Source organism: Anopheles maculipalpis, chromosome 2RL (genome assembly GCF_943734695.1).
Source record: "Anopheles maculipalpis chromosome 2RL, idAnoMacuDA_375_x, whole genome shotgun sequence".
NCBI classification, from domain to species: Eukaryota; Metazoa; Arthropoda; class Insecta; order Diptera; family Culicidae; genus Anopheles; species Anopheles maculipalpis.
This window is the reverse complement of record NC_064871.1, coordinates 69,475,851-69,500,052: the sequence shown is the minus strand read 5'-3', so window position 1 is coordinate 69,500,052 and position 24,202 is coordinate 69,475,851. Positions and strand designations below refer to the sequence as shown.

At 41.4% G+C, this 24,202-nt stretch overlaps 3 protein-coding genes across 4 annotated transcripts in view; 2 read left to right on the top strand and 1 right to left on the bottom strand.

The window, feature by feature from the left end:
* LOC126556186 (mitochondrial genome maintenance exonuclease 1-like) overlaps positions 1-24,202 on the top strand; it is a 306,337-nt gene that overhangs the window by 131,436 nt on the left and 150,699 nt on the right. The window lies entirely within an intron of this gene.
* The window catches only part of LOC126567431 (protein LTV1 homolog), a 255,962-nt gene that overhangs the window by 94,675 nt on the left and 137,085 nt on the right, over positions 1-24,202 (bottom strand). The window lies entirely within an intron of this gene.
* On the top strand, positions 23,113-23,659 carry LOC126556367 (NADH dehydrogenase [ubiquinone] 1 alpha subcomplex assembly factor 2). The gene is made up of 2 exons (XM_050211631.1): positions 23,113-23,372; positions 23,453-23,659. The coding sequence occupies exons 1-2, from the start codon at positions 23,125-23,127 to the stop codon at positions 23,652-23,654; spliced, it is 450 nt and encodes a 149-aa protein (XP_050067588.1). The 5' UTR covers positions 23,113-23,124; the 3' UTR covers positions 23,655-23,659.

Below are 24,202 nucleotides of genomic sequence, written 5' to 3'. Positions count from 1 at the left end.
GGCTTTGAATTTTAGTTGAGTCAATTTTTGTAAGGTACACAACCTCACCATTTACTTAGGCGGACATTGAGTGCCTTTTGAACAACAGCAAAAAGATACGCATAATTACAGGGTTTCCGAGTAGAACTAGATTTGTGCGAGGTATTGCTAGACAACGCTCAAGATGAACTGGACAACGGATAGGTAGAACTTGGCAAATTGGAAAATTAAAAAAATAACTCCCGAAATACACTTTTTTCTAATTTCTAATACTAAATAATCCCCAAACATATGTATACTTTCACAAGGAAACGGTTTTATTTAAAAATGTAAAGTAGAAATAAAATATTTGCAATACCTGTTCAAAACTTTATCTTTTGACAGAAGATGACAGAAGACGTTTCTGTTTATAATCACTGAATCATGTTCTTGTAGCTGTTGTCATGGATATTTTACAGAATCAAAAATATAAAATCAGACGTACAAACCATTCATGTACATTTGTTTTACCGCTTTCAAACATGTTCAAAGTACAAACTATATTAATGTTATTATTGAATGCATGTTATGCATGTAAAATACAAAAAAAAAGTGTTTTTCAACGGTTACTTTTCAAATATTTGTCAAACGACCCACGAAACGGTTGCAACCGTTTCACCAACCATTTCAAATATGTCCTGTCTGTCCCAATTCTGCTTGACGATTGTCCACATCAACCTAGCGTTTGTCCAGTTCAATTTCACCAGTGTTGAGAAACTGCAACGGTTGTCCAAGTTCAATCTACCCGCTGTCCAGTTCATTTTGAGCGTTCTGCCAACAATGGTCGACTCATGGCTGATGAACCACAAAAAACCCTTTCACGCCGTGATGCCATCCGCTTCACCAACACCATCATCTCCCAACACTGGAACTCCACATGGCACAACGTAGACGCCAGCAACAAACTCCGTCCCATCAAGCACAACACCTCTTCATGGGAAGATACCGTATCCAGCCACATCCAACGAGTCCTTTCCCGCCTTCGTATAGGTCATACCCGCCTTACACACTCCTTTGCAGCATCTGTGGTGTTGATATCACCGTCCGCCACATCCTCACCGATTGTCATGGATACACGACACACCGGGCCACCTGCCAACTAGACACCGATTACACGACAATTCTATCACCCGAAATACTTAATCAGAACCGCGAAAAACTTCAATCAGAATTTTTATGGATGCCATAATCGCAATAGTGTTCCATAATATTTAAGCCACACCTGCAATAGTTTTGTATTAGATTATAAAACTTATTTATACAGTAGAGAGGCGAATGGAGTCTCTTAGGCTCAAAGCCTCTGTAAATAAACGAAGCAAAAAATCATGAGCGTTGTCTAGAAATACCTCGCACATGTCAAGTTCTACTCAGAAACCCTGTAAGTAAACTAAACGGATTGCATATAAGTACACATTTTCTACTTTATACAGTGTGCTGTCAAATAAATTTCTAGGGTATTCAAGACTCAAGAATTCAAAACACATTTTCTAGAACATGTTCCACCTTACTTGCAAAAGCAACGATATAATAAAAACATCATATAACACCTTTTCTGGTTTCTTCGCCTACACCTTTTTACCGTGCTTATCTATCTCAAGTCGTCTAGAGTCAAGAGTCCTATCCCCACGCGATAAGACGATGATAAGTTTTCGGAAAAAAAGCATGATAGCCGTTTTGTTTCCTGTTAGCTGAACCATTTAAGAACACATCAACCCTCCACCCGTGTCTTGTTTTTGCCTTTTTGTACTTTAAAAGAAAGAGTCTTCCATAACGGAAACACCTTTTTCCTCCCATACCTTTGATTTGCGAAGCCTTATCAAAAGGAGGGCAAGAACATTCCCCTAGAGTATCTACTACTCAACTTTACATTTACTTTAAGCAAACTTTACTCACCCCTTACGTTGAGTTACTTCTTTACTAAAAAAAATCAAACCCTCTGCAACTTAGGGTGGTTCCTGCAGCGCATAAAATCTCGCCTTGCACATCACATCATTATATCTATCTCGCCCTTGTCATGATCAAATCATTCCAGGAAACATATATAGCATCAGCAGCAAAGACGAACTGGACGTCAGGCATCCGGAAGGGTATGGATAGACTGCGAAAAGAAACTTCACCATTCGGTAACTTCGGAAACTTCGCTAGACTTTATGTGAAGACGTTGACTCATGCTGAACACCTGCCGGTTGCTTCCTGACAGCAAATTCCGTCACCAAGTATGACTAAGTTGGCAATAATGTCGTACAATCATTCACCTAACTAGCCGCACACAGTGGTAAATGCTTCATTGTGGTGGAATTTTTAACGGCTTGTGCGATAAGATGGATTGTAGATAAAGTGTAGTTAATCGATCAAAATCATTCAAACAACGATAGATGCTATGAGTACAAAGAATGTGGTGAAACATTACATTTTATTTTTCATTCTTTTACGTTAAAATTGGCTCGAAGTGTGCTATTTATTTCCATTTAAAGCAATGATCATAAAGCAATAAAAATCAAATCGTTAAGCCAAAAACGGATGATGTCTCGGCACCTCTTTTGGATGCACTGCAATGAAAAACTTCCAACAACTTTTTAGTCCAGACGGTGCCTTTTGTGAATTCCACAACAATACGACCCTCCGGAAGCTGCAATTGAAGGCTAAAGGAAGTTCCCTTCCGCACAGATACAGTTCCTTCCGTACCTAAGTGCACCATTATCAACTTTATCATATCGTCTACCGGAAAGCGAACTCTCTATCGTCAGTCTAGACGAAATCGGAATCGGCATCGGAATCACTGGAGTGCAGCCCTCTCGGCATCATAAGACCTAGAAGACGACCCCATCAAACTCCAAATGTCTGGTCTGGGGGAATGGAGAGAAGCCTTCCGATACGTAGCCAACACTTATGAAAATATTCTTCCCACAGTGCTCCACCGCTACCGCGATCTCTTCCTCTCGACTCCTATTATTATGACGTTGTGTAACCAACCAACGACACACGGAGTGGATGCTGCTGATGTCATTCTACACTTGGGCTCATCATCGGCTATAGAAGCAATGCACACAAACCCACACACACACACACAAATACGGCCATACTTGTAAGTTTGTATGCACCTATGATGCATCCGCGATAACGAGACTATCCCACAGAGTGCAAGAATCGGAAATCTTCTTTCCCAACCCATCGTCATCTTTCGTCGTGTTTCCACCAGTTCTAACTTTAGAACCGGCGGCGTCGAGGTGTTCGTTGGAATGGAACTGGCTGAAAGATAACTTCCGTCTGAATTTTGGAGCTGCTTGTGGGCAGAATGAAAGGGACCCGAAATAAGACTTGTGGTGTGTCCATGGACCCAAAAACGAAAACGAATCAAAGAAAAACACACACACTCTTACAGTTATGTACATTGATAGACTATTTTAGCCCTCTTGCTGCGTGTCTTTCTTCAATTTATTTTCCTTTCCCATTCCCACCGGGTGGAGTTTTATTGGATGGTGGTGGGAAACAAGGTATGGAAATAAACAAGTTACGGTACATTTCGTCGCTTAAACATCGCCACACACACACACATATGTCCACACGGATGACCGTTTTAGAGTTTTAGACACTTTCCGGTTTCCGATTTCCGGATAATAGAAATTCAGCCCAGAAAAGTACGCACGGGGGCTTACTGCAGAGCAAGACAGATTATGATCGTACCCGCCTGGGTAACTGTGGGCCATGTTGGAAGCTACGGCCATCCAGCGTTTTTTTTTTTTTCATTTTTGTTTTTGTGATGGAGCTTGGATGCGTTTGTTTTTCCTCTGATACACACCTTGACATTGATTCACGGTTTTCTAACCGTCCGTATGTTTGTACATGTGCAGTGGTGTACACCATCGGCCGTGGAGTTTGTATGTGCCCAAGACGTTTACTTAAGCGTCTCTGGGTGCGCTTTCGAGAAGGTCATGTTCCTGATTTGTTGAATAAACAATACGGAAACAAGCTGGTCTTTTTATTCATCCATCCTAGTTTCTCTTACCTAAGAGTATTTACGCTAAATCGTTAAATAAAAGTAAAACTAGTAGACGTATTTTGTATTAAACTATTCCTTCGATCATCCCGCCATCGCCATTTTTAAAATCAAATCAACAAAACAAAGCAACTTACGAAAACTAATAATCAAAACAAAACATTCAGAAAATCAAGATAAAAAGCTGGCTTTTAAAAAGGGATCAACATAGAACTCATTTTCAGAAACCGTTGTTGCTAGTTTTTTTATATATTACAAAGATTGCGGGCCACGTTGGATTTCAAGATGAGAATTTCAGGTTTTCATGAGTGTTTGTTAAATTTTCTCGCTTTGAAAACGCTTTTTCAGAACCTGACGCATACACAAGCTACCTACCTTGAGTTAGAGGAGCAAAAGCTGTAAACTTAGTTTTGGGATTTTTTGACAGTTTCACATAAATTTCAATAGTTTGAAATTTCCTTTAGCCCAGGGCCTTCAGATTAAATCTAAGTTTCGGGCGTTCGTTTTTAGAAGCAGTTGGAGTTGTATATTTGCATAAATGATTTGGTATTGAAGTATGAAATACTAATTACCGAAGTATCGTCATTGAAGTTCGAACATCTAGATGGCGCCACTAAACCCATTTTTCATATGTTGAATTTTACATTTTTGAATGAATTTTCGTACCAGCCACAATATAAAGTGTCATTCATTTAGAATTTGGTCACTCATCACAGAGATAGTATAAAGTGTCATTCATTTAGAATTTGGTCACTCATCACAGAGTGTAATGCGTAAAAATACAATTTTTACATCAAACGAAAGGTTTTTTATTGTTGTTTTATCACAAAATTCAAGAAAAATATATTTTTTATGTACGAATTAATTTAAGCAGCTTTCTTTTGATATCTCTCATAAGCTGCTGAACAACTGATTGAATCCACTTCTTCTTCTTCTTCATATTATTATTCTTCTTCTTATTCTTCAACTTCTTCTTCTTCAACGTATTCTAAGGTCATGTCGGCCATCGAAATGGCTTACTAGTCTGCCGATACCACGTAGTTGGATAGTGAGTCCTCACTACGGGAAGACGGTCCGGATGGGATTTGAACCCCGGTCCTGCACTTTTGAAGACACCACCAGACCAGCACCGGGTTTATCCACTTCAGTAGCTGTTTTTTCCAAAAGAATGCGTGTTGGGCAGTTGGCAAATCTAGCCAGAGCTTTATTGCTCCTCTATGAGCTTTATTAAAAAGCAAAGCACATTTTTACAAGCATTGATCTTCATAAATTGTCGAGTTCATAGATTGATTTGTTATAAAAACCTGTGTTTAGTGCCCACAGCAGATGGCTTGCAATACCATGAGTTTGAGGGCAAATTTGTCAGCAAAAACGAACTTATATTTGTTGGGAACATCGTCCCGTGCTGTGGCAACATAACATTTTTGGCCAGAATACTGCCTCAAATCTATTTTAATGTACGTTTCGTCATCCATAAGAACGCAACCCGCGTTCCTCGTTATAACCTGGTCATACAATTTTTGGAGCCCGTGGTTTGGCGATGTAATTATGCTTCAGAGTTCGGCTTGGTGGCTTTCAGGCACGAAAAGAGCGGTAACCTGCACTCAATCCGATTCTTGTGAACGTACTTATGCCACACCGTATTTCTTAGCTATATCCCCATCCGAAACTCAAAGCCTGTAACGTTCTCAACACCTTCCAGTTCAGCTGACGATCCACTGTTCTTGAAAGACAATTTTGATGTACCTTTCTAGCTTTGACGTTTTCGAAACCGTTTCAAAACATATTCAAAAGTAGAAGACGCGTTTTTAAGGAATTTTCCTATTTTTCCCGCGGACTAAGTTCAATTTTCTAAGTTGGTGTGCACAATTAACTGTCTACGTTTCAGCTCCATCGTTAGTAACAACTGAAACAAGCACGATCATGCCACAACTACTGCATGACTAGGAACAGTGCTCCAATACCTACTCATAGTATCAAAATTATCAAAATTAAATTTTTATAGTAGTTAAACATAAACTGCTTGGTTTTCACCATTAAATGACAAAAATAAAAAATTGTATCCCACAAATATTTTAATATTTGATTTCAAGATTTGAACCGGGACGTATATACAAGTGCGTACAAACATCGATCTGTCATGCTAGGTAAAATTCGATTAGATACAAAAAAAATTATGTTGATCTTATTAAATTAATTAAATTAATCAACAATTAAATATGCAACATTTTCGATGGAACTTAAATTTTTTTATGAGACTGTTCAAAAGTATGTTCAAAATCCTTTCCAATGAGGTATAATTTTCTTAACAAATTTTAAATGCAATTAGTTTTAAAATGAATGCAAACTTATCATTGCATTTGATCGATGGTTTAAAAATCTGTCAAAAAAAATGTTCACTCAATGTCCGGGCTTTGGGCCATTGTGGCGGTGGTAGTAAATTGTTTTCCACCGAAACCAGTCGACAGGACCGTCTTTATTGAATATTTTTCATACCTTACACACACCTGGCGTTCAAAATCTTCATCATCTGCCAGACACAAGATTGCATTATCGAGTGAGAAGCTAATTAGAAATTGACACCTTCAACGACACCTTCACAGCGTTAACTGCCCTCGCTCTATTGTTACTCGCGACCGCTACGCCGGTTTAGCACAGCTCGATAAAACGTGTCTCACGTTTCTGACGTGAAAATCTCCCACAAGGCAAATTGGATTTAGCAAAACAACCATCACCAAATACTCCGGAGAGGCATTCCACAACTGTCACCAAAACAACCGTCTGGCCCGCCGTTTGTCCTCCACATCATGTGTCACGATACACATGATGTGTCCCGTGCGGGAATTGCGGGGTTGCGAGTGTAATTTGGTCCGCTGGTCGTCAGCGACAAACCAGAGAGAATTGGCTTTTGCAATCAAGGTTCTGTGTTACACTCGGCAGGTTCGCCGCATCGCGATGGCGGACATAATATCTCTGCCTTACAGATATCAGCAGCAGCGCGTCGCGAAACATGATAAATGGTGTAAAAAGCACTTGCACACGCGCTGATTAGATAAATGTTTGCGCGGTAATTGTTCGAAAGATTCATTATTGTTCTTGTTTTTGTTTTTTGCTTTGAATCATAAATGAATCGCGTTTGACACACAACTATCTTATCTTAACAAAGTCTACCAACTTCTTCAGATATTGATCGCACCTGGAGCAGAGGTTCACCCTCATAATGTGTTTTGATTTGCAGGAAATTCAGAAATGTTTCCAACAAGCAATCAATTGAATTTTCACAAACAGAATTTGGAAAGCAAGAACCAAACTCGTCGTGCACCACCCACACACTGTTCGTCCCAAAACGAATGGCGCCACAATGTGAAGATGTCTTCCTTAAATAAACAGCTCACCACATTTGCCACATTCGCAGAGCATCCACGCACCCATCCGTACGAAATAATCAAGAATTTTCCACACCGATTTAATGGGATAAACAAGTAGAAAGAGCTATATATCATCGAGTGGAGTAAAATGGCTGAGGACCAATCACCACCGCCGCCAGCTATCGCTCTTGTATAAACAAACCATCTAACAAGGGCAGCTACAAAAACATAGCATTCCCAGCAAAACAGACACCTAAAGACGGATGGCGTTAGCTAACGCACTATCAATCCATCCGTAATTTCCCATATTTTCAAGGTTTTGCATCAGGATAGGGAAAAACAACCGAACGATCAATCCATTTACTACACAAAAAAGCACCGTTTTTACTGTTGACAATGAAACACACCCATTAATGAGGCGGCACAGGTTGTCCCCACCTTACCACACACTTCTCACACAACATAGCAACGTTTAAAATGGCCAACTACCCCAATAGACCGACCGGTGGCATTAGTCGGTACACTGCCGTGTATGTGTGTGAAGAATGATGATGGCACAGAGAATCGGTCGAAATTTGAAAGCAATAAAGCATCGCCAATAGTGTGACAAACGGAACGTTGAATTGTTAATTCGAAAGAAAGGGAAGGGAAGTCAAAGTCGGCGGACCGAAGCATATGCTCAAGTATGGCCGAATTCCACAGCATGACCTCAGCGCAACAGGTCGCAACGGTATCGTCCGGTTGAACCACACTCAAGTCACATCGTCGTAACCTTGAGTGGTTTGTGGCTCTTTCCGAATGCCCGACCACCGAATGGTTGGTATCATGCTTTACAGGGTTTACCAACCCAATTCGGCATCGTCCAACTATTATCGTAAACTCTCAATTGGGCATCGTCCATTCTATTTGGGCGTCGTTAAGTTTAAATCCGGCGGTTGTAAAGATTGCATTGAGCCGCGCCTCTGGATTGGTTTCATTTTCAAGCTGTCAAATCGGTGGCTCCGTTGTGTTTGATCCATAAAGCTCTACAAAAATATGTTGGTGTGTGATGCTAAGGTTATGCTGGTGTCAGTGCTCGGTTGCATGTCACTAGTTGCAAGGGAAATGTATGGGATTTGACAGATGAGGTTGAACGTCAATTTTAGGTTTAGGTATAGTGTTCACAAACCCGACTGCCACTACGAGGCATAATTAGCAGTGCTGCAACCAGAAACTTGGAACTGCTCTGGTAGTAAGAATGCTTGTATAAAGAAAGCCTTCCTTCTTCGTTTGTTTACATTCAAAACGTCAAACCGAAAATGACCTTGTTCTTCATCTTCTTCTTCTTTATTCAAGGTATTCCACGACACGGCACAGGAATCCAGCCCACTGGGCCTTCCTGCGCTACTTCGCAGATTTCTTAAAGTCAACAAGACCTCTATGCTTGTGGACCGGCAACTTTGGCCATATGACCAAGGTGATTCTTACGACTGTCTGGATTTCTTTGATGCTTTATGTTTTGCTGTATTTGGAATTTATGCTGTTTGTCTGACGTTTTGCTTGCTTGTTTGTTTTGTTTATACTAGCTGCTTTTGTTCTTTTGATTAGGTGTCGTTGACTCATTTTTTTAAGCTTAGCTTTGATTGTTTGTTTTTGGAATATTATTTTGTTTCTTTGTTTGAGACAAATATTTTTTTTAAATTCTCTTGTTTTTCTTTTTTTTGTTTTTTAGCTGTTGATTCAAGTTTCTTCTAGTGGAAGACTATGCCTTCTACTTTCTAGTTCAAACCTTCTCTATTGGGCAGCGGCAAATACTACAAAAGCCGTTAACTATAATTTTTATTTTGTTGAGCCAGTAGTTGCTGTAGTCGTGCCCTGAGATCAGTCTGTTAATCAGTTTGATTTCCCTTGGCAGCAACTTCATATTATGATGCCACATACTGATGGCAGTCTTCAAGCGTATCGTGTTGTTAATTATTAGGTTGTTTGCAATACCTTCTCTGGCTAATTTTTCCGCTATTTCATAACCATCTATGTTCACGTGACTGGGAATCAATTGAATTCTAGCCTCTAGGTATTCACAGTAGTTTATGATTTCGCTTATAAGACCTTCCGTATATTTTTCTTTTGTAGCTTGCTCTAGTATTTTGCATGACGACTTGCTATCGGTAAAGACTATTGACTTTTAATTTGTTTTCTAGAGCTGCATATTCCAGAGCTTTATTTATGGCATAAAGCTCAGTTGTGCAAATTGATCGTAAATGCACTGAAAATGGTCGTACTACTAATCTGTCGAGTTATGACTCCAGCCTTATGGGTCAAACACAACGGAGCCACCAATTTGACAGCTTGAAAATCAAAACAATCCAGAGACGACTTGATTTCAATCTTTAGAATGACGAATTTATACTTGACGAGAGTTTACGACGCTACAATAAGAATTTTCGTTGCGCGATAATAGTTTGATGATGCCGAATTGGGTAGGTAAACCCTGTAACAGCCCACCAACACAAAGAAGAGTTTGATGCCACAGGAAAGCGTGCCACATGATGTAGGCACATTCGTTTAAAGGAAGGAAAAAATGCTAGCAAAAAACGGTCTAAAAGAGGACCGCACAGTTGATGTGACGTGTTGAGGACTTTGCACTAAGCCAGTCAAATTATTATAACAAATCAGTAAAAAAAAAAATCGTCATTCTCAACGATCTCGACTTTTATTTCACTAAATCTAAAATGAGACCTTAATTTGCTCAAAATAATAACCTTGCCTAAACGACTTGCTATCACACTCGATGATTGTGCTTTTAAAAAAGGAAGTTAAACCCCACCAGGGTGAAGAAGGAAGGAAAAGATGTTGTGTTAAAAGGTGCTCTCCGCAATGTCTGCTCCCTTGCCACGGCAGACGGGCGGGGAGGTACACCACCCTCGAAATGCGAGGTCCGTTGTTTACACGACAAATTAGAGACACTCCGTAAGATATTGTACGCGACTTTTGCGTCGCATCAAAAGAAGAGAAAAAGGAACTAAAATACAACGCGGACGCACAACGTGAGCAAAAAGTCAAAACGAAAAAGATTGGAAAACATTCACATTGGCCACCGCTATAAATGACACGTTGATGTGTTCGATGTGTTGGGTAGGGGAGGGACGGGGGAGGGGGGGGGGGGGGAACATGAACGCTCAATGGCAGTAAATGTGAGTAAGAAAACATTGGCAAGACCGCACACCACACGGCTACCACAAAGTAAAAATTGCTTCCATCTTCTTAGCAGGGGAATGTCTCCAGACGGAACACGGTTGATTCAGAGCCATGTGCAGGAAGGAAAGAGATAAAAGCTCGTTTTTTTTTATACATCCTAAACATTAAAGAAACACATTCAAATTGTGTTTTCATTCATGAAAATGTTGCTGTTAGCGTTTGAAACAGAGAGCTGTTTGGCATTGGAATTTCTGCAGCTCCGATTTACATTAGCAATGGTACGCTAATACACAAATCGTTTGAGCAAGCAACAGGCAGATAGATTTGATTGTGGTACACAATGTGTAATCATTTAGCAACAATCAAGCAAGTGACTTATCCAATAAAAAAAGTTTTGCAGGTCATCCGAGATGAAATAGTAACTCAACTCTGCTGAAAATGAACTGGACAATTTGTGGGTAGAACGTGCCTAAAGGTATTACACTAACATATAATAATGAACTGAAGTCATCAATATATAGATTAAAGACATAATCAGTCAATATTTGACTGGCTATAGAAATTTAGGATATCGCTCACGGTTCAAGGCTGTCATCTGCCAATCTGATGGAGCTTTACAGCCAGAGATGAAGCAGGCATCTTCTTGGCTTAACGACCTTCTAAGGCCACGCCGGTCGTCTAATGGCTTACTAGAACTCTTGATACCACGAAGATGGATAGTAAGTCCTCAAATTACTACGGAGAGACGGTCCGGATGGGATTTGAACCTCGATCCTGTCGTTTGAATCCTGCGCCTCTAATCACTAGGGACGACCACCGGGTCGCCCCTAGTGATGGGGAACTCCGGAGTGGAGTAATGAAAGCACTCCGACTCCGACGTATAAAAACCGGAGATGGTCCAGAAAAAAAAATCGAAGTTAACTCCCTAGTAATGAAAAATTTGCTCCGGAATAATCCGGAGTGCACTGCGGAATTAATTGCAGGTAGCTGTTTTTATTGCGGGTTCCAAATCGAAATCGAAATCGCTGTCGATGCCGGTGTAATTCCGCATTTCCCCAAACAAAAAAAGTATTTGTTCTGTAACACAAATTTGTTTATTCGTTGGTGATAAACCCGTTTTGTAGATTTACGTTCTATTTTTGTTTCATTGTCAACGTCTACACCAAAGTTGAAAATGTCATAGATGTACCCTATTGTGGGATTGTTGGCCCAAAAGTATTTAAGTGTGCCAGGCAGCTCTGCCCCATGCGAAAAGTTGTTCTCAAAAACAAGGCAAAACTCCGTAGTTTAAACAGCTACCTGCAATTCATTCCGCAGTGCACTCAGAATTATTCCAGCGCAAATACAGGGTTACTTCGAAGTTACTCCGGAACACCTTGAAGTCCGATTGGTCCGACTCCGGGGAAAATGAGGATTTATCCATCACTAGACCCCCCATGAGATGAAGCTGTCAATACTTTTACAGCAACTGTATTTAGGCCTAGCACGCCTAGCTCTGTCCTGGGCGACCCTTAGAGTCCATCAGGACCATTACCATAGTCGCCCTGACTATAGTGGCGACCGAGTATTCAACTGCATTGTACCAATAAGTCTAGCAAGCGATTAGATGGACGGAATGATCTGCCGGGCCGCTACAGCTAAAATGCAGATGTCTCCTCTATCCGGGAGAATGGTCATAAAAACCTGTGTCATTCTATAGACATGACTAACCCTTTGTAGACTTCTTTTTCTTGGCTTAACGACCTATTAGGTCACCCCATCCCATCGAAATGACTAGACTTGCTGATACCATGTAGTTGGATAGGAAAGTTCTCACCAAGGACAAACGGTCCGGAAGAGATTTGATCCCGGATCCGGACTTATGAAGATCGGCGCCTTTGTCGCATAACCAACGGACCGACCCTGGAGTACAGTCATAGAGCTCCTAATCGTAGCTAGTAGCGTCATTTCGTGCAAACGCAAACGATAAAACGAGTTCTGAGTCCATGCTTCAGAGGCTTGTTACTCAATAGCTGTGGGAAGAGCTTGTTAGTAAATATTCAAAATATGATAGCTTCTTTTAGTTTTGGCTTTACTACCCTACTAGGCCACGCCGGTCATCTAATGACTAACGAGATTTGTTGATACCACGCAGATGGATTAGTCAGTCCTCACTACGGAAGCACAGTCCAGATGGGATTTGACCTCAGATTCTTCCCGTATGAAGACGGGCGTCTCTTTCGTCGAATCGCCTGGTAAATAAAGGAAATTTAAAAGCTATTAACGTAACTAATCCAGCTAGCTAGACGGTATTAGATGACTACACGCATGCCTAAAGCCTGATTGCATCACGTAACAGAAAAAAAAATCCATTATTGCTTACAATGCCCGTTGAAATAATCACCAACCGATATGAATTGACGTATATATGGTTGATTGATCTACACCAAAATCGATACATTAATCCATTCATCAACTGAGTCAACGTTACCATTTCTATTTGCAATTGCCAAATCATTTTAGAGTTAAAGAACAGACACATAATTCATAAAAAATACATCCTCTTCGCACATTTTGTTAATATCTGTAAACAGAGAACCACTTTAAAATGATAAACTAAACCCATATTTTATGATCGTATTAAAAGCTTTTTGATTTCTTGCCTTTCCAACCGAACACATTCGCCCGCCAAACGCCTGTCCAAACGCCAAACGAAAACGTCTGTCTCGACATCTAGACGCAAACCGATCGAACTTAATTCCACTCAATTAAAATGTCATTTTAACACGATAGAGCACGCAAACGAAAAATGCAAAAGTTTCAACTACAAAGCAATCAAGGCAAAATGTTATGCGTGCAAGAAGACACTTCCACACCGCGCTTCACTCTATCAAAGAGTCATTTTTATAGACATTAGTGCCACCTCTGCTCTGGTGAAGCTTAAAGGTGTACCTCCCACAACGCGGTACAGATAACCTCCCATTTGCCGAAAAATCAATGATACTAACCTACACATCATGACGGACCCAACCAGGCTTATGGAGCTCGTGTATTACATTATAAGGACGGTGTGGGTGCCATGTTTTTTATTAAATCATTTTATGTACAACGACATTGGTTTTGTTCGCCGTTTGCTTTTGCCACAATAACAAAAAATAAACCTTTCAATCGTCAATTTACTTCAATTACACTGTATCACATTATCAAATCGGTAGTCGACGCAATTTGAAAAGGTTTAAGTGCTTCGCGCACTACACAACGCACAAACGATCGTCATACACAACTTTATTACATCAAAATCTGGCATTTATTGCACGCTATCGGCTCAAGGCAATGAGGGAGCGTTATTCATCTGTAAAATTATTTTTTCAAAGCTAACATCGTACAAGAAGACCTACAATGCTTATTTTCTGATTTATTTTTTATGGCAAAACAATTATGATTACAGCAGTGTGCAAGATAAATTTGACACTTGGTCATTTCGTTTATAGTTCGTGGTTGAGTTATTGCATCAAAACAAACGATACGTCATTCGAAAGCCACAAGAGTTTCGAAGCAGTGAAAAAAATGTCGAATGAACTTAATAAGTAGAACCCGCAGAAACTATGGAAGCAAATTACGAATATCCTGATGATTCGCGCCGCGACACACAAACCGGGACCATCAAGACGGCGGCGCTTTGTGCATTAGAACACGGTGAAGGATATTCTCAAGCAGAATGAAACCTGCAACGGAGGTTTTGAGGCTGCTGTACAACGGAAGGATCATACCAGGCAGTCGGATTGCTTTCGGAACGACGAGTTCTTCGACATTTCTTCGAGCAGGAACAGGGGGCTGAACGCGGACGGCTGTGTGAAGGTGCTGGACACGGTCGTCAAGCCCTGGATAACCCAAAGAGGCCAATGGTAGGCCGTAGCTGTGGTAACAAGATTCGACACCTTGTCATACGGTCGAAAAATCGCAAAAATGACTTAAAGACCTTTTTTACGACTTTGCCAGCCCTCAATGTTTGCCTTCCCAGCTCCCCGGGCCTCATTCCGATGGTTTATTTTGCGTTTTTGCGACCCTTCCCAGGACTTTGGAAGTCTGGGCGCGCCAGGTTTCCGGAAGCGGATACCGGCGGTCATCGATGACGAGAGTGGTTACTTTAATTAATTTAACATGGTAAGCTACGCTTAGCAGAAAAACATATTTTTCCTATTTGCTTCATTAAAACTGAACAAAAATTTCAATTCCCACAGGAACTGTCAAATCTTGCTGACAATCAATATATTATCTATTTTATCAATACACAAATATTTTTTTGGCGGTCCTTTTCGCGATTTAGTGGCCCTCTTCTCACGACTTCTCACGAAACTGCATCATCGTTTTCCTCCTGGATAAAACAAGTGCAACTTCTCAACTACAACTTTTCAATTACAGCTTTGCATGCGGCATTGCATTGCAGCCTTGCGATGCATTTGGTTCGTGCAAACAGATCCTTGTGTCGAACACCTTCACGATCAATTCGCTGATTCACGATCTCCCACAGATTCTCTACAGGGTTCAGATCCGGAGATTGGTGTGGCCAGTTCATCACCATGATTTCGTCATCCGTAAACCTCTGCTTGACCACTTTGGTTGTGTTCTTGGGATCGTTGTCTTGTTGGAATTTTAATGTTAATGGCATATATCATTTAGCACAAAGCCACATAACATTTTTCAGAATGTCATTGTAGATGAAATGGTCGATTATTCCATCGATTTGATGAATTGGGCCAACATCCCCAGGCCATAACATTGCCTCCGCCATGCTTTACCGTCTTCTGACAGTAACGTCGACGTACAAGGCAAATCCCATCGCTTCCAAAGATGTTGAACTTCGACTCATCACTGAACAGAACCATCCGCCATTTCTAAACATCCCAGTCCCATACGAGATTGAGCAAACAGAAGTAATTTCTTCTTCGGTTTCTGAGTGAAATCAGAAGTCTCCTCGCAGGACTTTGGGAAAACAATCCGGTTTCAACGGCACCGTCGTCTGATTGTTCGGTCCAAAACAGATAACTGCAAATCCATTCGCACCTTGAACGAAGAAGATTTGAAAGGGTCCTTTTTCATGCTTCGTACGATCATACCTCTCTTGGCGTGGTGGACCGTGGTCTTCCACCACTATTGTCCACGGAAATCTTTCCGGCTGCACGAAATTGTGAGCACAGTCTGGATACGATCCATTTTTTCACCTCGTACTTGTCACTAATTGTTTTTTTTGTGACATTTCACTCTTGAATTCATCGATTATTTTCTTTCTTAGTTTCACTCCAAGGCTATCAGGTGACATTTTGTTTTATTGCAACAAACATATAAATAAAACATTAGCTCTGCCCTTCCTCAATAATTACCAATTAGTATTTACCTTGTTTAGTTACAATAGGACAAAAAGAACACTTTCGCCAGCAAACTTATCTTTTTTCATTGTAAAACTAAGTTCTTAAACGATGCTGGTAGAGAAAAGTTGTAGTTCTTGTCCACAAAACACTTGCTGTGATCTGTCAATTTGACAGCTGATAGCTGCAATAAACATTTAGCAAACATCTAGACTTCTGAACTGTCAACTGCTGCAGTAAATGTTTCATATTCGATGTCGAAAATTTTTATTCATTGCTTTTTATCATTGCTATAGTGTCATTGAGATGCACATGTTTTGTCCAATACTGTATATACGTAAAAAAAAATTAGAATGTAAGCTCCAAATAATTAATCGAATCAATGGTCGCGGAACATACGCGACCAGACTTACCAAAACACAAAAGCATCACTCAATGGTACACCAACTGCTAATTCTAGTTGGCAGACGACAAAGAATTGGATGTTAAATGTACGTGACCAGATTCAACACACTGTTCTTGCCTTGACTGGCATTCCTCCCAACACATTACACCACGTATCACTCATTTATTAGAAGAATACTGTATCGAGTTCATCTCACAAATCGGTTTATTAATTCATTCTAGAGCTCAGATGTCCCACAGACATTGTCATTCTGGGCAGGTTTCACTGCAGATGATCTCTATGTCTTTTACAATTGTCCCTGTTTGGTAGGTCAAACATATGTTTCAACTTTGCTGGTTTGGTTACATAAATAAAAAATAATGAATCATATTTTTGTGCGCAACGCCAAATAAAGTGAATCCGCAATTTGTTCCCAATCGTACCTGGAATCGTTCTCGGATAAGCATTGCCATGGATGCATACAGAACGACATTAACAAATGCAAATAACGGTTAGCTAAAGTCATCCAGTCCTTGAACGCACGGCCATTCATCAACGCCACAAATACTTGCTCTTATCATTCCTTTATGGAATACAAGCCCTTGCCCCAGTCCTGTACTACTGCCCCCAAATACACGATCCATCAAACGTGCTATCGGGTCGAGACTAAAGCAACCAAGGACGCCGAAAAACGTTTCGTTCCGCACAAAAGAAAGCTACCGGCTAAAGAAGCAGCAAATTTTGGGTGCCCGGCTTTGCTACTTATTCCGGGTTCTCTCGCCTGCAGCCCACCTGGATACCTCGGGCCGCTTGAGGCTTGCGGATCCCTTGAGGTTTGTAATGGAATAAAGTCAAATTCGCACAATACACACCACACACGCAAAATATGCCCACACTCGCACCAAATAGATCGGAGAGGGTTTTTTACCTTCCATTTCCCATATAGAAACACGTGCTCAATTACGAATGTGTGTTGGCAGACACAGGAGAAGACAAACCAATATTGAGTACTGATTTACATAACTTCGCGGAAGCGAGTGATGAAACCAAAAGGTAAGGCGCCTCGTGTTTTATGCGATTGAAAGCCATTTTTTTTTTGCTTTTGCTGAGCACAAAGTACATGGAGTACACACTACACTTTAGTGTGCCTTTAACTGATGGACCGTGTCACAGTCAAAATTCAAAATAGACATCAAACTTGACGTCCTATGCCAGGTTCAACCTCCGCAGAAAGCACGTTTCCGTGGGATGGCCAACAGACATTAGTTAAACTCTACACCGAAGGACAAAAGTCTGGCCAGCCTACGGTGTGGATGCTGCTATGCACGGTGACATATTGAGCAATTTATTTGGAATTTCTAATAAGACAATAGCTGCAGTTCTAGCATTGACACACTTTTCTCACAAAGACACTCTGGTGATGATAAAAAATTAATAAATATACATATAAATATTCACTATTATGCCTTTTAAAGGGCAGGGAAGGGGTATTAAACCCCAACCGGATCATACTAGCGAAAAAATGATTAACTGTCTAACTACGGGTTTGAGAAAAGTCAAGCAGCCAGACAGCCTCACTCTTGTTTCTCTGCGGGAAAACGGTCCGGATGGGATTTGAACTCCGGTCCTGGCGTGTGGTTATCTCCTCTACCTGTCCTGACGTGAGTCGGTGTCATGTAGTAGCGGCTACATTATCACAAGACTCGTTATGGTAAACGATGTCGTACATTATCACCTCTGTTATATAAATTTAATAAACTATAAACGAAACGTAGAAACGGCTATATAATTCGAACTTAAATTAAATGATATACTGTTTTCATCCTTACCTTGTATACACGTAGAAAACATAGGTAGCACGTTCAATACAACGCAAAACTACTCATGAGTCCTTTGTAGTTCAGTCAGTGATTAGCCTTTGATGCTGACCACTCGAAGTATATTATCGAATTGGTAGAACGGAAAACAGCATAAAAAATCCGCACCTGAGCTTCTTAAAATATGCTATACTTTTCGTTCGGTAGCAATCAAAATTGTTTTACAACACGACACACGCACACGGACGACCTCCCACTTCACCGCAACACGATGGCGGCGTATAACGTCAAAACAGGTTGACAGGACGAAACTAAAAGGATGCACAAACACACATACACACTTGCACGTATCCTTCCTTTCCTACTTCACGCACACCATCACACACTATCACGGGCGCTCGAGCGCACACAGCCACCCTCCTCCTTCACACTCGCACACACACACACACACTTACACCACTGACGCACGGTGTGTAGATGCTTGCGAAACAGAAGCGCATCTTCCGTTACGCCGCCTTAACGGACGTAACGTAGCCTCTCCGCATTGCCATTAACTTTTTCGCTTTTGCCATCATTTTCAACTATGCATGTTACCACACTGCCACAGTAAGCTTGTAAGCCAATTTTTAAGCAACTATTCGCACTACACTTCTTTTTTTATGTTGCCTCGATAAATTCACCTGCATTAGGCACACACACATACAATCAAACGCAATTGCTTGTGCGCACACCAACACTAAACCAAGGAAAACTGTATTATTGAAGATGCGGCGGCTCTATTCTTTGTTTACACCGGTAATTTTCATCATTGTTCTCCTGTTGATGATTTTCCACTCAGTTCACTCAGTTCAACACACACAAAAAAAAGATTCACTGATAAAATCTGTTAGTATTAAAATAAATAATGTAAAATATATTATGAAAATATTAATGCGCCGCACTCTTTGAAGTAATTATTTCTCTAGAATCACACTAAATAGCAATACGGCCTGACCGTCCTTTATGAATTAAAAAAAAATCACACTAAATAGTGGATTTTCTCTTTATTCTCGAGTATCTGGGTGAACCTAACGTTACACGGAAAATTCACAGAAATTTCAATAACGTACGTAATAAAAAAAAGACGTCACGGTTATCGTTTTTTTATTCGATGACGATTAGTTCGCCAAACCAAAAAAGTTCACATCCTTACTTCGAGGTCTGACTTCGAGATCAGAAAACGATCGAGAAATTTTAAAATCTATTTGTAGTGTAAGTCAGGCACCATCACCTGGTCGTCAAGAGAAGGACGAAGTCAAATGATTCAGTCTCTATGATTTTACATCCAACCACAACCCGATAACTGCTGATAACTGCGTCCGATAGGGGCAGTTTTTTAATTTATACATCTATTTATTAATTTTATTTATTTTATTCGTCGAAGCACTATTTTAGCTCTCTCGGCAGCTTCCGAAATATACAAGCAGCGTACTACTACACACATATTTCTCATGGTCACGACATTCAACAACGTTAACGGTTGGGATAAAACGCATGTAGGACATTGGCACCATTGATGAATTCAGTTGACGACATACCTGGTTCGAAAAATTTGGAGAAAAATGCGAAAAATTTGTGGAAAGACAATGGAGGTGCCGCTACAACGACAAGCTGTACGAACTGTATGACGACCTCACCGTCGTGCAGCGAATTAGGCTTGCCAGGCACCGATGGGCAGGCCATGTTATACGCATGGCACCGGACAACCCAGCTCAGAAAGTCCTTTTAGGCCAACCACACGGACAGAGGAAGCGTGGTGGACCCATATTGATGTGGGAGGATGGCGTGCAATCATACGCTGTCAAGGCCGGGATAACGGAGTGGCGGACGACGGCGCGGGACCGTGAGCGGTGATAGTACGTTAAACGATCTTCAAATAATGTAGAAACTAATGAGGTTTCCCAAAGCTTACGTTGTGAATGTTGGAAACAAGGAACAGAACATACGTCTAAACGGGGACAAATATTCTGGATAAGGTGAAAATTGCTACATGGTACATGACATAGACAGGTCATCCTTTTACCAGAAATTTCGTACAAGGCTGCATCCAATCTTCGTCCGGTTCGACTCGGGTTGAACGATTGAATCATCGTATTTGTCCAGGGTCTGTCTAGCGTCAGGATACAAGCACCGCCAAACAGCTTAGCAAGCTCGTGGTCGTCCATTCATAGGACCCTCCTCTCGAAAATGGCGAGTGAATTGGCGTCCTTTGTCAGCATAGCACAAGTGATTCCTGGCTAGGAACGCCGCCTACCAACACGCCAAAAGCAAGTGTCGAATGATCACCATACGCATACGCTGAACTATTTACAGATAGTTTAAGGATTGGATCGGTAACGCTAATCGACTCAACTTAGGAAGAAAAATATAGAAAGATTTTTTTTATTTACAGCAATGAAAGATGTTGGTTGATTGTTGAATTCTTAAAAAAATCGAATGTTGAATGGTGAAACTGAAACGTTTGCGAGAAATTCCTAATTAACAACTCAAATTATTTGACTTGCAGCAACCTGCGACTGCGAATGGAATAACCAGCTGAGATAAACTGGATCCCCCCCACCCCCCCCCCCCCCCCCAATCATGTTTTTGACACATCCAACCAGATTTTGCCCAGCAATGTGTCACTTTCACCTGTACAATACACCTGATCACAGTGGAACACTCCGTTAGAGACCGTTTCGATTTGTTCCGTTTCATTTTAATTGGAATTCCAGTCATCTTTTTAGAAGCAGATTCCAGTTTTGCTACTATTTCTAGCACTTTTGCTCATTTTCCTACTAGCTCAAAATGCAACACAAATCACTGTTAAAATTTGTTGCTTCTTATGGATGCCACGGATGTGTGCGTGTGCGCTTAGAAGGTTTTGCTTCGCTTCGTACGGTGGTTTCCCTACGCCAGGCGGCTCCTCACACACAGCGTACGGTGAGGCCGTAATTTGAAGAGGTAAATCTTTTTTTTTTGTTGATGCTGTTGCGAATACTCCACCGGTTGTAACAACAGCAGAGGCATCAGAAACCAGGAAAATAAAAACCCGGTGCAAGAGCGTTGGCTAGGAAGATGGAACGGAATTTTTCGCTGCTTCTAGCAAACACACACACAACATGGATAAAATAACAAGCGAAGACGACGGCGACGATGCGGAAGAAACCCCCCACCCCCCACCCACCTAACCGACACCCGATGATGGGAAGAATGTGTGCATACTCACTCGCCACGCTCTAGAGAGGAGGCGCACACACACCCGATCGGCGTGGTTCGCACAAACACAACAGCACAGCCCACTTGGGACCTGAGCCTGCCAGCCAGCCAATACTCCACACACTACGGGTGCCCATTCCTTTTCGCAGGCTAATGAGGTTTCATTGCTCCCTAAATATGTTGTTCACGCTCGAAAAACCGCACCACCATGTATGTATTTTTACCACACACTCCGATCTGAGGGAGACTGAGGTGGTAAAATGGTAGTTGAGGAAAAAAAACACACAAAAAATACGTCACCACCTACTCCGATCTGTGCGAAACAGGAGTTGCGAAAAGCCAGCAAACACTTGGACGTAATTCATTTGCACACCGCAAGAAAAAGTCAACAGTTCACATATACGCTGATGCTCAACATCCATCGCTCGCATCAAATTTGCCAACAAAAAATTGGTCGGTTTGGTTGCATCAAATTTGCCACTGGTTTGGTCGCGCATGCAAGCAACCGCACAGCAGAACAACCGAATGTTCTGAATGCATTTTCTACCATTTTCAACACTCGCACGAACGTTAGTCATCACTCCACCGCCGGGCAGGGTCGCGAAATTCCAATACGTTGCTATATAGTGGTGATGATGCCCGCAGAGACTGCAAACGTTATCACGTCACCAAATTTTCTCAACATACAGACACACACGCACGTACACACAAACTCTCCCCTAGCGGCAGTTTTGCGTCGAGCACGGGAAATGCGCTGTCACCACGCTTATGCTGCCGCGGTAACACACAGCAGACTTTTCTCAAGCGATTCTGCTCCGCTGATGAACAATTTCAATCCACGCCGAACACAACGAACACAAAACCCGCGATGTCGTCGCCGTCGTCAACATCGGACATTTTTTCGCTGCCGTTTACACACACACACAAACGCGCGCGCGCGTACGCGCCCTACTAGAAAAGTGGTGCTACAGATCCGCACACACACACACTGTTGCATTTCTCGATGGGACTGTGTGTGAGAAATGGAACGCGTATAAGCAGTGCCCCGTGTCGCGTACAACATTCGAATAGGGCCCGCACCATACATTTTGGACGAAAATTTCCACCACAAAATGCAACGTAACACACTGGTAAACTATTTTATATTACGCTGTGTATATTCATTTTCACTTTGTAACGTTTTCCGTACGGCTTGACGACAGCTTTTCTTACCCGACACCACTGGAGTTGCACACGTTTCAACGCATCAACCTAGCGAGTCAACACAGATTCACTTTACGACTGTGAAGAATTTTCGGATCCTTCCCTAGGCGCTTTTTATCCGTGTCTATCGTCTTCTCGCTTGCTCCAGGGTGTGCCCTCCATTCTGTTTCTTTTACTCTATGTGCCATCTCGTTTGCACTAGCGTCAGATGTTATTCTGACTCTCTTACTCTCGAATGATTTTGTTTTTCTTGGAAAAATAACACTTTTATGCAAAAAAGGGTCAACTGCAACGAACAAATAATAAAATTAAGTATTTATGTAAACATAAGGTAACGTAATACATGTGCAAAACCACACAAAAAAGTATTTTAAAAATGTCATCCACGTTATCGTTTGTGCCATACGCACCCTACTTGACAGCGCCATGTTTCAAATGTCAAATTAACGTTTACCATCGATCGCTTTGTTTACAAAATGCTTCAGAAAATTTCAACACCGGTGATAATAGTTGCTGAAACTTGCTGTTTACATAATTACTGGAATCGTTTGCTGTACACTCGTTTCCGAACACAAACATGGCCAACGGCCCACCTACACGCAACTTGTTGCGCATTGTGTTGGACAATTTTCTGAAATCGTTTCGACCGCGACAGATGAAGGGAAACTACGTCGGCGAAGATTATTTTGGCAATAAATATTATGAAATTCCGCCCGATCCGTCCGTTGGCCGTCGTCGTGCTTCACGCTGGTTCGAGCCAACTGCTAAGGAAGCGTACGATCAGGAAATAACTGCCGAATGGGAAGCTTGGCTAAGGGGCCGCAGGTACGTAGATGAATTAGTGGATGTTATTCTTCGTTTTCCGTTTAATACACATTGCTCCGGATCGCATTTTGTCTTTTCAGGAAGGAGCCACCGACGGAGCAGGAATTGTTAAAAAATTTAGCCATCATGAAAATGAAAGAGCGTAACGCAGCTGAGCTAGAAGCAAAGTACAGTAAGCCAAAGGATGCAGCTGCGCTGGAACAACAGCGAACCGGTATGGGATCGTTCCCGCAGTACGACGACTACGAAGTTATGCCCGGGAAAGGAAAACACGAAAAGTAAAAATATCTACCGCCGATCTCAAGAGAAAACAAAAAAAACAACACGTGTTACGTTTGTGAGGCATTAGTCCTATATTTGCTTGATCAAGTAGAATCGGAAGGTCTGACGAATTGTTCGTTAGATACTCCCACAATGTGTATATACAAGTAAATGATAATATATATTACCGGAGAGACGTGGTGTGACGCTCAAACTTTATGAATATTATTAATTCCATGTGTTTCTATATATTGCGCGTTCCTGTTACACACACAAGTCGTCTCTTGTCAGCATACTTATGTTATCCTTAAGACAAGACTAATTACCACATTAATGAGAAAAGGTGTATTTATGTGTGCAAATCTTAAATGTACCGTTTCTCTTTCAGTTGCACTTGATTTGAATGACGACAATCAAATTTCTTCCTTCCTTCGAAAATCAAAACTCGACAGTGCATCGTTCATAAGCTTTGCTATAGTTAAAGGTTTCTAATAACCGTAGTGTCGACGACCAAAAAAATATACGATGTTCTATGACCGCCTATCGGAGGTAAGCCTTACATTTTGTAG

Bases quoted from the DNA above. Each gene is read 5' to 3' on its own strand.
- LOC126556367 (XM_050211631.1), top strand. From the start codon at position 23,125: ATGGCCAACGGCCCACCTACACGCAACTTGTTGCGCATTGTGTTGGAC. The intron at 23,373-23,452 runs GTACGTAGATGA...TTGTCTTTTCAG, and splicing joins GCTTGGCTAAGGGGCCGCAG to GAAGGAGCCACCGACGGAGC.